General features: G+C 35.4%; 1 protein-coding gene across 17 annotated transcripts in view; it reads right to left on the minus strand.

Moving 5' to 3' along the window:
* The window catches only part of BIRC6 (baculoviral IAP repeat containing 6), a 211,416-nt gene that overhangs the window by 168,053 nt on the left and 28,813 nt on the right, over positions 1–14,550 (minus strand). For all 17 annotated transcript variants that reach the window (XR_013994673.1, XM_081069478.1, XM_081069474.1 and 14 more), the window contains exons 4-8: positions 8,845–9,038; positions 6,089–6,200; positions 4,462–4,544; positions 853–1,075; positions 613–773 (exon numbers count right to left, since the gene is read on the minus strand). Coding sequence is in view for 16 of the 17 variants with exons in the window: in XM_081069478.1 (XP_080925604.1) it covers positions 613–773; positions 853–1,075; positions 4,462–4,544; positions 6,089–6,200; positions 8,845–9,038 (773 nt within the window). In the remaining variant the exon portion in view is untranslated. The remainder of the gene's footprint in view (positions 1–612; positions 774–852; positions 1,076–4,461; positions 4,545–6,088; positions 6,201–8,844; positions 9,039–14,550) is intronic.

A 14,550-nucleotide genomic window follows, 5' to 3' on the forward strand; every position in this document is an offset into this window, starting at 1 on the left:
TTATACTTTGACTCTACGGCCCCCACAAAGACCAAATACAGCTACAGAAATCAGGAATCTGTCAAAAAAGCTGAATGGAAGAGAATCCAGCAATAAAATTTTACCAAAATGTTTCTACAGCAATAATTATCATGCCTCCACTCACACTGGTTAGTGCTAAATTGTTTTTAAATAATTAGGTCATCCTCCTTACCCACAAGTTATGTCACTTATTAGCACATCTATAATCTGAGGTGCTAATGAAGAAAGGGGAAACTAAAATCATTTGGTTCAAATACTCTATGAAAAGGTTTAGTAGAAGATGAAATTACAAGTTTAATCCAGGGATTTCATTTCATTATTTAGACTATTTTTCATTGTAGCCATTATGTCTAATTGGCACAGATTGAGAGATTAATAGAAAATAAAGTACATTTTACACACTATGGAGTTTCTGAATGAAATTTCTTTTCAAGAATCACACAGCTCTTTCAGATTTCCAAACAAACATTTATTCTCTAATATCTTGACCTAATTTACTTCTGCCTCTTCAATTAGAATTAAGAGAATATAAAAGTTAGGAAAAAGAAAACATTTAACTTCTATAAATACCACGAAAACATATTCACATACCTATCTCCTTCCAATTTTGGTATATCTGAGCAACTAGAGGAGTCTTCCAGCCACGCCAAAGTTGGTCTCCTTGATTCAACTGCTGAGCTTGGTTCTCCCGACAGAATAAGCTGTTGTACAATGGCTGGATCATATGCATTAATTTCAAACTTTAAATGCACCTAAACAAATGAAAAGCCTCAGTTCACAACTGATTTTTTTTCTCAATTACTAATTTGTTACTTCAAAATTAAAACACACCTTCATAAGTTTGGAAACATCCCATATGCAGATCTTTCCTCGTTTTGTTGCAGCAGCTAGAAAATGAGGGCAGCTCCCCGACCCAAAGCAAGATATTCTGTCTGTTCCATCCGAACAAGGAAACTGCGCAGGACTTGTTGCAAGAGTGACTGACAATGGCACATTCTGTGTATGCTCACCTTTCACAAACGGGCAGTTTGGGGAATGTCTCTCGTGTTCAGACCTTACAGAAATTAAGGAAAGAAAAGTTTAATGAACAACAAAGCTGTGAAGTACTTTGTACATTAAAACAGAACCCCACGATCATGCTTCCTTTTTTAAAAAACAATTAATTGAACTTAAAGTATTCCTTATTTAAAAGACTCAAATACCAAATCATTCAATTTTATCAAGATCACTCGAACATGTTCAACTACTCACTTTATAATAGCAGTTGTTATTCACTTTAATTGATTACGAACACAGTCTCAGATAAAACTAAGAAATAAATGTTATCGTATAATTTATGCTATATTAACATACTGATAAAATTTTTTCAATTCTGGTATTTCCTCACACTGGTTTCCTACAACTTAAAATAATTGTTTTGCTTCAGTTTAAAATTCTCCATGTATGTACAGTACATGTATGTACAGTGACAATAATTAACAATACTGTACTGCATACTCGTATTTGAAATTTGCAAAGAAAATATATCTTAAATCTTACCACACACACAAAATGAAAACTATGCCAATGTGATGGATACATTAATTAATTAGCTTGATTGTGGCGATCTTTTCACAATGTGTATATATATCAGTATCAAGTTGTACACCTTAATATACACAATTTTTACATGTCCAAGATAAATCAATAAAGCTGTTTTTATAAATTAATTATATATAATTATACATATTATACATATTTATCTATGGCTACAAGTATAAATGACATAATATACTAAAATCTCAATAAGTGCTATTCAAATCGCAAATAACTGTAGCAAAGTCTGAAAGCAAAAACACCAAAACAGTATGGATAGCGACCTATATGAAGAACACAGTAATATACCCTCCACATTCATATACAATCACTATAGGACCCAATCAAACAATTTCTAAACACAATTTCTTTTCAAAGAAACTTAGATAACTTTCACAGATTGTCCATTATTTCTTTCAAATAAATGCTTATTGGTGAATGTAAATGTTAAATTAGTTTAATACTAGAAAACCCTAACATTTTTATAAAAATAAAATACTAGGACCTAAGATCAAGACTGGTATAATGACTAAGAATTTTCTCAAATATTGAAAGCAGGATCAACTTTAACACTTGAACTATCTGTCAAACTTTGAGCCGACTCTCTTTCTTTGTGGTTCTTTTTTTTTTTTTTTTCACTTTGACTAATTCTAATTACAAGGCATTATTTGAAATGTCAGGATGCTGCTACAAAAAAAAAAAAAAAAAGAACCTTTTTTTCCAAAGCCGTTTTTACATTTCCATGGCAAAGAAAGGAACACTATACTTATAAAGCATGCTATTCCTTAGGGTATACATATTTCTTTCTACATTGCACCTACAAGTTACCTACATCCAGATATAAATCCTAGAAAATTTGCAATATGCAGATGTCTTACATGAATGCTTTTACATGGCTTCCCTAAGCACATATTTTGACTGGATTCCCTCCTAGCTGAGTCCTCGGGTTATTTCCCCCTTTCCTTCTTTCTCTCTTAACCTGAGGAGTTTTAACTTTATAATTACAACTGTATTTACACAAGTGATACATGACTATATAAAATAAAGCTAAAGACCCACTTCAACTATCATATCCAATCCTAGTAATCTCCTATCCTACCTGTAGGTAACCACTGTTATGAATTTAAGTGGTATACTGCTAAAATATTTTTGTAAGTTTATATACATATATGTACATACAGAAAACATAGGTTTTATTTTCAACAGTACCATTATATGAATCATTCTACAGCAGCTTTCTTGACACAATAACATATCTAAAAGTTACTGATGGTGATTAATAGAGAGCTAACCATTCCTTTTAATTGTTGGATCATAGTCATTATATGAATATACATTTTATTTGGCTATTCCCTCCTGATAGGCATTTAACATGCTTCCAGTTTTTCAGTGCAGTGACCATCCATTTTACACCTCTTGCATACAAGAGCAATTAATTCCCTAGGGTAAATAAGTAGAGTGGAATGGCCAGATAATACTGTGTGCTCATTTTACTCTTTTAAAATTTCAATCTCCCTCCAAAGTAACTCTGTCAACTCTCACAATTAAAATATGAGAGTCCCATTTTCCTCTTCCAAGTCCTCATTCTTTTCCCCTTATAGTTACAGGTGGTGCCCGGGCTCTGTTCCCTAGCCCCCATCAATCCTGTTCTCGCTTATCCATTTGACACATTGTCCCCAAGTCCTCAGCGACTCTACCAACTGCTCCAGCTTGAGGAATCCTGACTCCTGGGGGCAAACAAGACGGTAGAATCCTTGATTCCCTGACCATGTCAAGCAACAATGGATTTTGAACAGCCTGAGTTGGATACCTGAATCAACTTCTCCATAGAAAAATCTTTAATGTATGAGTATGTACACACACACACACACAGTTTTTAGAAGAAAAGACTGAGTTCCAAACAGAACCCTAACCTAAATCTGAAAATTGCTCATATTCAACTCTGTCTACAGATAGAAGCAACTCCAAATTTTGTTTTCATACAGTATTTCCCACTGCAACCTGGAATCCATCTGTATACTCCAGTAGGCTTTACCAAGTTCACCCCATTCCCACCAGGTCAGTAACAGTCAGAAACCTCAAACTAATTTGAGTACAAAGTTAAATGATATATTTTAAAATCAAATCCTGGCTCCATGACTTACTAGCCATATGCCCCTTCAGCAAATACTATTTTATGTTAAAATGGGATAATAATTCTTTTCTCACTGACTGTAAGGATTAAATTGATGAATACACCCTCCCATAAAACAAAGACGATAATAATACCTATTTCATAGAGATAATGTGAGAAATAAATGAGTTAAAAATCTATAACGTGCTTTAGGATGATACCTAGTAAATAGTTTTATATAAGTATTTGCAATTATTATTTCTATTAATAGGAAGCAGTCATTTGTAAAAATGAGGTTTCAGTACATGCTCTCTAATATTTAGCTAAATTCTAAACTTTCATGAGCTAGAATCAAAATCACCACAGACGCCCTAAAATTACTTTAAAATTTAAAATGTAAACCATAAGGCCCTCCCATGGATTCTCTAATGACAGCCTGCCCTCAAAAGACAAGAATTAAACTGCTCAAGTTAACCATGCTATTTTAATTTATCACACAGCCTTCTGGTTTTCGAAGGCTGCTTCTTTCACTTCTCCCACATACAGATCTTAGGAAGTCCAAGACCTCAGAGACATTGTGTGCCGAGTGATGTGACCGCATAGACAACGCTACCTCGTTCTCTTGGATAAAGGCAAAAATACAGATGGCAGCAAGTCATGAATATTATTATAGCTAGATCATAAAAGTAAAATGTAGAAGCACATTTATAGGATTAACTGAGCCTAACATGCCCAGAAAATTCAAGACTCACCAAGGTTCATCAGTAGGTTCCCAACAAACGAGACACACACTACAAGTAAAACACATGGCTCTATCATCTCCAGATGAGGCAGGCTGCGAATTTATAAAGCATACAGGAAAGGTTAACAATATTAAAATAGCTTTTAAATAAAAATTCATCTAAAACCACTAATAAATTTAGGTAAAATTCTATATTAAAAAAAAGAAAATTAGCATATACTATTAAGTTCCAACAACACACTGAATCCCCAAATGTTTATAAACCTGCTGCCTTATTTGAAAAATTGTTTCATCATAAAATGACCAATAAATCAAACATGGAGGCGCACACACACTCAATCTCTGATCTAGCATCTTCTAATTATATTACTACAGTATCTGAAATATAGTTAAGTATACGAAAAGAAATACTCTAACAGGTTTATTATTAAAAACTGAATCCTATACAACCACACAAGAAAGGGCAAGGAAAAAGGAAAAGCAAACTAGTGAACCTAAATCAAGTAATATTCAAGACACATGGGATATATATATATATATATAAACCTGAATTGAAATATACCTCTGAAAACCAACATTATTATTTTGGGGCACTTAACTCTAGTTACCACTGACTATGTCTACAGATTAAAATTTATTATACATTTTACAAGATTAAAAATAATGAGCCCCTAATACAGGCAGAAGATTCTAGAAAACCCATGAACTAGTCTCCAAATTATAGCTGATGGTTCAGCTACATCTTATTTTCAGGAAAACACGGCAAGAAATGATCACACCCGATTCTTTATGATAGTAACTTCAATCTACTTCAAAGTTTAGTTGAATTCTAAAATTAAATAAGCAAGCTTTATGTAAACTGACATGTGTTTGATTTCTTAGATTCTTTAGCAGTAATAAAACAGTGGTAAGCCTGTCAACACTACTCAGTTGAAGTTTCTTTTAATTAACATATTATGCCTAACTGAACTCATTTTTCTTAACCTCCCTCTACTTTAGTTCTGTCAAGCTCTTCATGTCCCATTCTCATGTCTTTGTAACACTAATCCTTATACTGTACACCCTCTTTTCCTACATAAAACTACTACTATTTTCCTTGATTAATTACTCCTCTTTCTGCACGATTTCTTAATCCAATTACATATTCAGGTAGCACTTCACTACCCACAATGCTGCTACTTTAGTATATGAGTAATTTATATCCCAAATAAAATTAGAATTTCAGGAGTAACTGTAATGTGTTCTTTTATTGCATGACCCTGGTATCTATTACTGTTATGAATACAGAAGTCAAAACATGAAAATAAAAACACATCCAAAGAGAACACGTCTCAAAAAGCAAATCTGAAAAATATTGCCTATTTAGGAAAGAAAATAGTTACAAAGCATTAACTCCTTTGTTAGCTACTTTTAACAATTTTTTTTTCTTTTCATACACAATACATGACATAGGAAATAGCCAGTCAGTATTATATTCAAAGATGTAAGAACAAAACACACATAAATACATACACACAAGTACACTGCTAGGTTACATGAAATAACTGTTTGAAAAAGTATTAAAAAGTTAACAATTTTACTCAAGGCTAAAAAGGCATGCTAAAAAAACGGGGTTTTTTTAATAGTCTTTTTTTTACCTGATGATAAAATCCAGCTTGAGCCATGGGATCTGGTTGTGCCCATCTATAGCCTACATGAGGCCATGAGGTAAACGTCTCCCGTCTGTTAGCTTCACTATACATTAATGATCTAAAATGTAATCGACATTAGGCATCAAATTACAGTGACATTCCTATTTCATACTGGAAAAAAAATTTTTATTGCATTATCAACAAAAGATTGGAATGGCCTAATGACTAAGTTCATATTTATCTTTTAAACGAAAAATAATCACTTTTAGAATTTCTCTTAAACAGAGTAGGGAAAAAGAAACCTGACTGCTGCCACAAATGATAAACAATTCCAGGTATAGATTAAATTAACCTATGTTGCATAATTACCAAACACAAAACATGGAAATGTAGAGGCAGAGAGCTGTATGCTTTCACCACGTGCTAAGTTTTATACAATAAACAGAAAAAAACAAAGAAAGAGTGGTTTTTATCTCAACCATATTGAGAAAGTATTTTCTATTTCTTTTCTTTAAGTGGAAAGCAGTTTTCTGTTTTTTCTCCAGAGAAATCCTTTTCCAGGTAAGTTGTATTCTTCAGAGATATATCAAAAAAGGACATCTTCACATTTTCATATTAAAAAATTAGCTCACCTAGACTGAAGCTGTAACAGAGAGGACTAGAGTATTTTTTTAAAGGATCATACCAAAATTAGAAAAAGTCCTAACAGCTTCAAGTAAGAAATGACTGGTAAACAAAGCTTATTCTTCCTAACACAAAAGTATAACTGATAACAGAAAGGAAAAAAAGAGAGAGAGAGTGGTGAAGGTCATCACAATGAGAAAAACACTTTAAATTCTTCCCTAAATTCGTACATGATTTCCTACATTATTGCTAATGCTCTTAGGTTTAACTTAAGAGTTGTGTTCTGGTTTGAAAAAAACATCACGGGTTAGAAAAGCCTTATCCTTTACAGGCTTTAGATGTTATCAGAGTCTGTGTCACTCTTAGAACAGAAAACTGTCCACTGAGTTACATTACCAAAAAAGGAACAGCAATAGCATCTAAGAGACCGTAACTCAAACTTCCAAAGGACCTGAGTTCACCAAGGTCCTCATCAGTATCCTAGATTAATTTTTAATGCAACAAACAACACAAACTACATAAAAATTAAGATTCTGAGACATTTAACACTTCCAGAAACACTGAATATCCTACCCAATGAACGCATTTCCCAAAATAAAACATTTACCACAGTTTGCACTAATTTTTTTTTAGAAACCCTGCTGCTATTTGCAAAGAAAATAGCTCTGAAGGGTTTTTTTTATAATCTCAACATAGGCACAGCTCTCAGGCAAGAACATTTATTCAAAGTACATTATTTCTCTTTCTCGCCCCCAACCCAGACATCTTCCCAAAAATAATGATAGCTATAGCACACATCACCTGATAGTTATTCAGATAAAAAATGATAATCTCTACATTTGGCCCAAAAGACAGATATCAGTATCACTATAGAATATAAAAATTCTTCACGGGGCGGCCGGATGGCTCAGTTGGCTCAGTTGGTTAGAACGTGAGCTCTGAACAGAGTTGCCAGTTCAATTCCCCCATGAGATGGTGGGCTGCACCCCCTGCAGGTAAACATTGGGGAGGACCACTGGACTTGGCGCTGAGCTGCGCCCTCCACAACTAGATTGAAGGACAGCTACTTGGAGCTGACGGGCCCTGGAGTAACACACTGTTCTCCAATATTCCCCAATAAAATTTATTTAAAAAAAAAAACTCTTCACAAATGTTAACACAACCAACAGAAGTTATCTATATAATAATAAAATCACTTAACCAAAAAAGCAATTGATTAAGCAAAGTCTCAGTTTACCAAGAGATAAACTAATACTACAAACTAAGAGTCATACTTAAGATAACAGAAGTTAAAAGTTAATTCACTCAGTAATGCCTTTGCTAACATCAGCATGTACTATTTATAAATGCACTTCAGAAAAAAACATAGGAAGTTACAATTCACATCAATGAAAACATGAAAACATAAAATGCTACATGTGAAGAAAAATGTGAACTTATCAAAACTGTTAAATTTAATATTACAGTATAACACTTTTAAACTTCAGTACTTTCGATAAGAATCTGATCATTGTTATTTCAAATAACAAATCATGCAAGTTTTTAAACCAATGTATGTATTACTGGCTTTTTAATTAGTTTTATACAAGAAGAAGCTCAGTAAATCTCTACTGAAGAAAACAATGGTTGAGATGCGATTTTTATAATACTCTGCTTACATCCAGGGCAGGCAGCATAAAAATCTTAATTCAAAATTATCCTAATTAATTTAATTCTTTTCATTTTTTAGTGGAACATAATACATGGCTCTTATACTTAATCTCTCGCATGTTTTTTTCATTTATTAAGATTTATTTCAAAGGTCACAAATTTCAACAACGTGAAATAATTCTTATAAATTGAATAATTATAGTATTTTTAAGTTGACTCAAATATTTATTAAGCAAGTATGAAGCTGTAGTTTTCAAAATATAACTTTATTTCTTTAAACACTTCCCAAGCATCAAAAGAAATAGCGTTTCAAGTGGTAGTTTATGTCATTTCAGTTATTTTGATAAAAATGAGAATCTGAACAGTTTTTTTAAACATCTTGAAACATCTTTTTAATTATCATCCAATTTACAGTTTTCCTGGGTTAATCCAAAAAAAGGGAATCAATTCAATTTCAGTATCACATCTCTTTATAAGCAAGGTTATACCTGTCCACAGAACGGCCTGGCCCCACTCCAAGTTCTGGACGTGCACTAGGTAAGAGGTAAGACAATCTGTCCATCACTGAGGATGCCACAGGTAAGGCAGCAACATTTTGATTTATTTTCTTGAGTTCATTCACAATGGCACTGGCAATGGACTTTAACACATGATGAGGAAGATGAAATGTAACTGTGGCCCACTGAAAGAAAATGGGGAGTGTAAGCAAAGAAAAATGGACTCAACAGTTTTAAGCAAAACTGTAACTTACACATTATAAATAAAGCCCTATCAGTCTCAAGTCAGTTTACTGCATTCATTCATCATTTAAAGCAGGAACTTGCGATTACATAAAAAATGAAATCTCAATTAATCACTGTGAAAAAGTTTAGAACCAGATGATAGCACACCTCATATATCCCATCCACAATTAAGAATAACTAAAATCATCTGCCATTTTTCATATTTCTTCAGCACATATACAATGTTAAGCACAAATTAGGCACTCAAATATCTATTCATAAGAACACAGCTGTACAATGTTATCACTACTGGGGTAGATGAGAAATTACTTTGGCTTAGATTCTTATGTATCTATTGTTGTCACCATAATCCAGCAAAAGTAACTAAAAGCATAGATCTTATAGTCACAGATTTGGATTGAAGCCCATCTTCACCATCAACTACGGTACCCTGCTCAAACTTCAGTTTCCCGCTTTTGTGAAATGGGGAAAAACAAATACCTATTCACCTAATATTATAAGAATTCAAGTGAGGACTGACTGGTACAGTGTTTAACAGAGTAGACATTCACAAATGTTAACCACAATTATTTAATACTAAAACAATTACTTAAGAAGTTAGACTGCAAAAATGCTATGTATTATTCTCCCAGAAAAGTAAGTCTATAAAGTAATTTCACCTTTGTATCTTGTTCCTGCTCACCTATCAATGGTTTCTACTCTTTCTAGTACACTCTAGGCAGCCTACTTAAATTATTACTTATCAATAAAACTGGAAAAACTTGTGGCCAGAAACAGGACTTGAATTGCTAAAAAACAACAAAACAAAAAACACAGAGAACAAAAAAGCCTCTTACTTTGTTTCTAGACCTAACCTGTTCATATAACCAGAGCTTCTTTGTTTGAAAGGGAGGCTGAATCCCCTTGAGAAAGAATCCTACAATAATACCCCAACTATACACTGTAAATCATATTTCAAACTTTCTGCAAAGGCACCCGTGGGCATTCACCAATCACTATGCTCTGGAGAATAGGAAACACTGTGATTTTTCAGGCATCAGCATTTTCAGGCAAAACATCAGACAGTAGCATTGAAGTGACCTAAAACATCACAGTGAAAGGGGGGGCTTACAACGGTCAACCCAAAACTGTCTCAGTGAGCTCTGTAGGTCCCCAGACCTATTTTGTCATTATTTCTCCAGTTCCCAAATGCACAATTGGAAGAGATATAGAAGAGACAACTAGAAGAATTCCTACATTGTTTGTTTCTCTGATCCTTTCTGAGAACTATTAAAGCAAGAAAGGTCAAGTGGAACCCCTAAAACTTTCATTCTCTACAACCATACAAAACCAAAGTAGTATCACATTCCTGAAAAAATTTCTGAGATTGATGCCACTATAAGAGACCTGAGAGACAGAGGAGTAATCAAACTATCTCACCTCCATTTAACTGGCCTGTTTGGCCTATGTGGAACATAAACGGATCTCAGAGAATGAATGTGGATTGTAAACTATTAAGTGGTGACTTTAATTGCAGCTATTATTCCAGAAAAGATATCCTTAACTAAAGGAGATCAATAAATCCCTTGATATCTGGCAGGCAATTACAATTCTGTCCAATACTATTTTCTCTCAACTAATTTTAAGGACCATCCAAAAGACTGCTTTAATCTGGCCATAACAAATCTTCAGTGTTACCTTGGGACTGAATCTCATGCTGTTGACCATAATCTAGTTCTGTAGAAATCCTGATCTAACATCCTGCCGATCACCAGATTGGTCCACTACACTGATTGACATCACATCAATTGGTCCATATGAGGAGCAAGTAGCAAGGAACTTAAATGCCTTACTGAGACACATGCAAGCCAGAGAGAATCAGTAAGAAGCTCCTGGCTTCTTAGTAGCCCTTAGTAGGAATTAATACCTATCCACTGAGACAAATGTTTATGCAATCAGAGCTAACCTACCCACCACAACCTAGGTTTTATCTGACATACCAAACCATAATACTGGGCACGAGATACAGGTATCCTTCATCAACTAGTTTGTAAGAGATCAGTTTTGAGAAAGCCCAAAAGACAAGATGAATAAGCAAGTAGCTCAGACTTCTACAATACCTACTCTTGTCAAAATGCCACCTTCTCATTTCACACTGAACTTCTTATGATGCAATAACTGAGGAACAAAACCTCTGGTTCTGATTTACAGGTGGTTCTGCACGTTATGCTGGTATCACCCCGACACGGATGGGAGCAGCATCACAGCCCCAGGCAAGACAGCGGTGAATGTAAATCTTCTCAGTGGGCAGAACTCCAACCAGCACATTTGTCTGGATTGAGAGCTGGTCAGAAGTCAAGATCCTCACTGATTAATAGACAGTAGCTAATGTTGTGACTAGATAGTCAGGCATGTGGGAAGATCAGGACTGGAAGACTGTTAACGAGGAAGTGAAGGGTAAAGGTGTATGAATAGACCTCTCCAAAGAAAACCAGAGTGTGAAACTTTGTGAAATACATGAATGCTCATCAAAAGGCATCCATTCCAGAGGAAATGGACAAATTACACACACTATGAAAGTCACTTACCCTCTCTCCACAGCCATTCCAGTGTTTGCTCAGTGGACCTATATGCAAAACGCTATGGCAAGAGAGAGGGAAGGCATGCATTTACAGGCCAAACAACATGAACTTCCCCTCACCAAGACTAACCAAGCGACAGCTCTTGCTGATTACCTTACCTACAAATAGCAAATACCAAAGCTGAGCGTCCGATATGACACCATTTTCCAGGAGGACGAGCCAGCTATCTGATCATAGGCTATCTGATCATAGGCTGATTATACTGAATTCCTTCAGTCAAGGACTAAGCAGTAATTTGTCTTCACTGTAATAGATACGTATTCTGGATATGCATTTACCTGTTCTGCCCACAATACTTCTGTCATATTACATCACTGCCTGTAGACTAAAAGAATGGCTTATGCCCCATCGTTTGCCACACAACTCTTTGCTTCTGACTAAGAAATCACTTCGAAGAAAGAAAAAAAATGCAACAATGGGCTCTTGCCCATGAAAGTGACTGGTCTAACACTGGTATCATTCAAAAGGAGCTGGCCTGACCAAAAAACAAAGTGTAATGCCCTATTAAAGACTCATTTTAACTACTAATTAGAAGTTCCTGCATGGAGTTGTACCTTGCAGGATTATACATATGCTTTAATCAACCAAAAATACATAATCCAGTTTTTCCCAGGAAGGTCACTATGATTCTTAGTAACCCATTCACAAACCTGAAGCTGTACGCTCTGAAATCTTCCGTCCCAAGGGAGGAAAGTCCCACCAGGGAATAACAATGGTTCCACTGGGTTATGTGCTGACACTGCTATGCAGCATCAGGCAAAGAAGGAGGTTATTCTACTGGCTGGTAGAATTAAAACTGACAAACAAGGGAAAAGGGACTGACGCTAAATAAAAGGGGCAAAGAGAAGTTAACTGGAATCCAGGAGATTCTCGAGAGTGCCTCTCAGTCCTTCTATGTCCAACACTACAAGTGAATGGATTATTACAACAACTTAGACAGCACCACTGAGAACCTGGTGCCGCGAGAGTGAAGACTTGGGTCTCTCCACCACGTAGACACCTGCCAACTGAGGTCCCGGCTAAGGACAAACAGAATATGAAATAGGTAGAAGGTTATATCAAGTATATCCTCTTGTCCAATATAAAATTGAGGGATAGAGCAGTCATGCACATTTTCTTCCCTTATTACATAAATGATGGATGGATGGAGGGATGGAGGGATGGATGGATGGATGGACAGACAGACATTTAGATACACATAGACAGACATACAGGCTTATTTTATACAAGAATTTTTGGCTACAGTTAATGTAGTCTTTAGACAGCAGAGTTCTGTTAACTAAACGGCTGAGACATAACTAAATTTTAAGTTTACTTAACATTACCTAGGGATGGATAAAATATCTACTGAAACTTCTTAGTAGTCCCTAATAGGACTTAATACCTATCCGTGAGACAAATGTTTACGCAACTTGTCCCTCTCTCCGTCTCCTTCATGGGGAAGGGGAGAGAGAGTCTTCCTTTGTAAACAGGAACAGTGCCTCTTGTTAAGTAAAAGCGTAATATTTTTGTTGTATTAAAGTTCAAATACACATAGATAGTATGTGATGAAGATGCTGAAGAGGCGAAGACGTGGAATGTGTCAGTCACTAAACTATTCTCTAATCTCCAAACCTACCCTCTATTTCTCTTCAGTGTCGTGTTGGGGCTGGAACTATACAAACTATATTTCTTTTTTGCCAACCAGTTTCCTGGCTATTGAATTCTGACAAAAGGAACACAGGATGGAAACTGGAAAGCATGATAAGGGGAGAAAAACTAGCTCCTCGCTATTGTCATTGCTGTTAATTTAACACTGTTTCAGCAAAAGACCAGGTGGTAGCAGCTGATTCTCCCAGCAGTCTTTTGTTGTTTTCTTAGCACTTTCAGAACTAGTCTCATAGAGCTCCCTTAGAGATACTAACATCAGCCAAGCAGCACCGCTCTTCAGAGACATGAGTCTCACTTCCACCAGCTCCAAGCTCCTCAGGTACCAGCTGGGCAGCAGCTCCTCTTCAGAAATCTGAGTCCCAGACCCATGGGGCCCACTCTATAAATTTGTAGGGTCTGATAAACCTAACCTCTTGTTCCTGCAGATGTAGGTGAGAGCCACTTCCTGTGTGTCACCTCAGTGTTTCCTCTTTACTTTTTCAGTTCTCAAATACATGTTAAATCAATTCTTTACAATAAACTCTCTGTTGGACTGCAGCATATGGTTTCTGTTTTACTAAATAAAATGTCCCATCGATAGAATAAGGGTTAATAAAAATCATCGTAAATCTACAGAACAAAATTCAATATAATTATCAGAAAAAAACTCAGACACTCTATAAGAACTGATATGAAAAGATACTCAAAATACATTAAGTGAAAACAAGGTACATGCTATAATCTAAATGTTTGTGTCCCCCCAAAATTAATTTGTTGAAACCCTAACCACGAAGACGATGGTATTAGGTAAGCCTTTGTGAGACACTGAAGTCATGAGGATAGAGCCCTCATAAATGGAATTAGTGTCTTTATAAAAAAAGGCTCCACAGAGATCCCTTGTCCTTTTCCACCATGTGAGGACATAGCAAGAAGGCACCAGGTATGAACCAGGAAGAACAATTTCACCAGAAGGCAACCATGCTGACATCCTGATCGTGGATTTCCCCGCCTCCACAACAGTGAGCAGTAAATGTCTACTGTTTATAAACTACCCAGTTGGAGGTACTCTGTTACAGCAGCCCAAGCAGACTAAACTAAGACAGTGTATCACAGTATTTTACAACTGTACTTGAGAAAAAACTATTTATAAATGTGAAAGTTATTTTTAGAAAAATAGTTTTTACCTTCTACTTTATATCCT

This window comes from Rhinolophus hipposideros (genome assembly GCF_964194185.1).
Source record: "Rhinolophus hipposideros genome assembly, chromosome: 12".
In the NCBI taxonomy this organism is placed as follows: Eukaryota; Metazoa; Chordata; class Mammalia; order Chiroptera; family Rhinolophidae; genus Rhinolophus; species Rhinolophus hipposideros.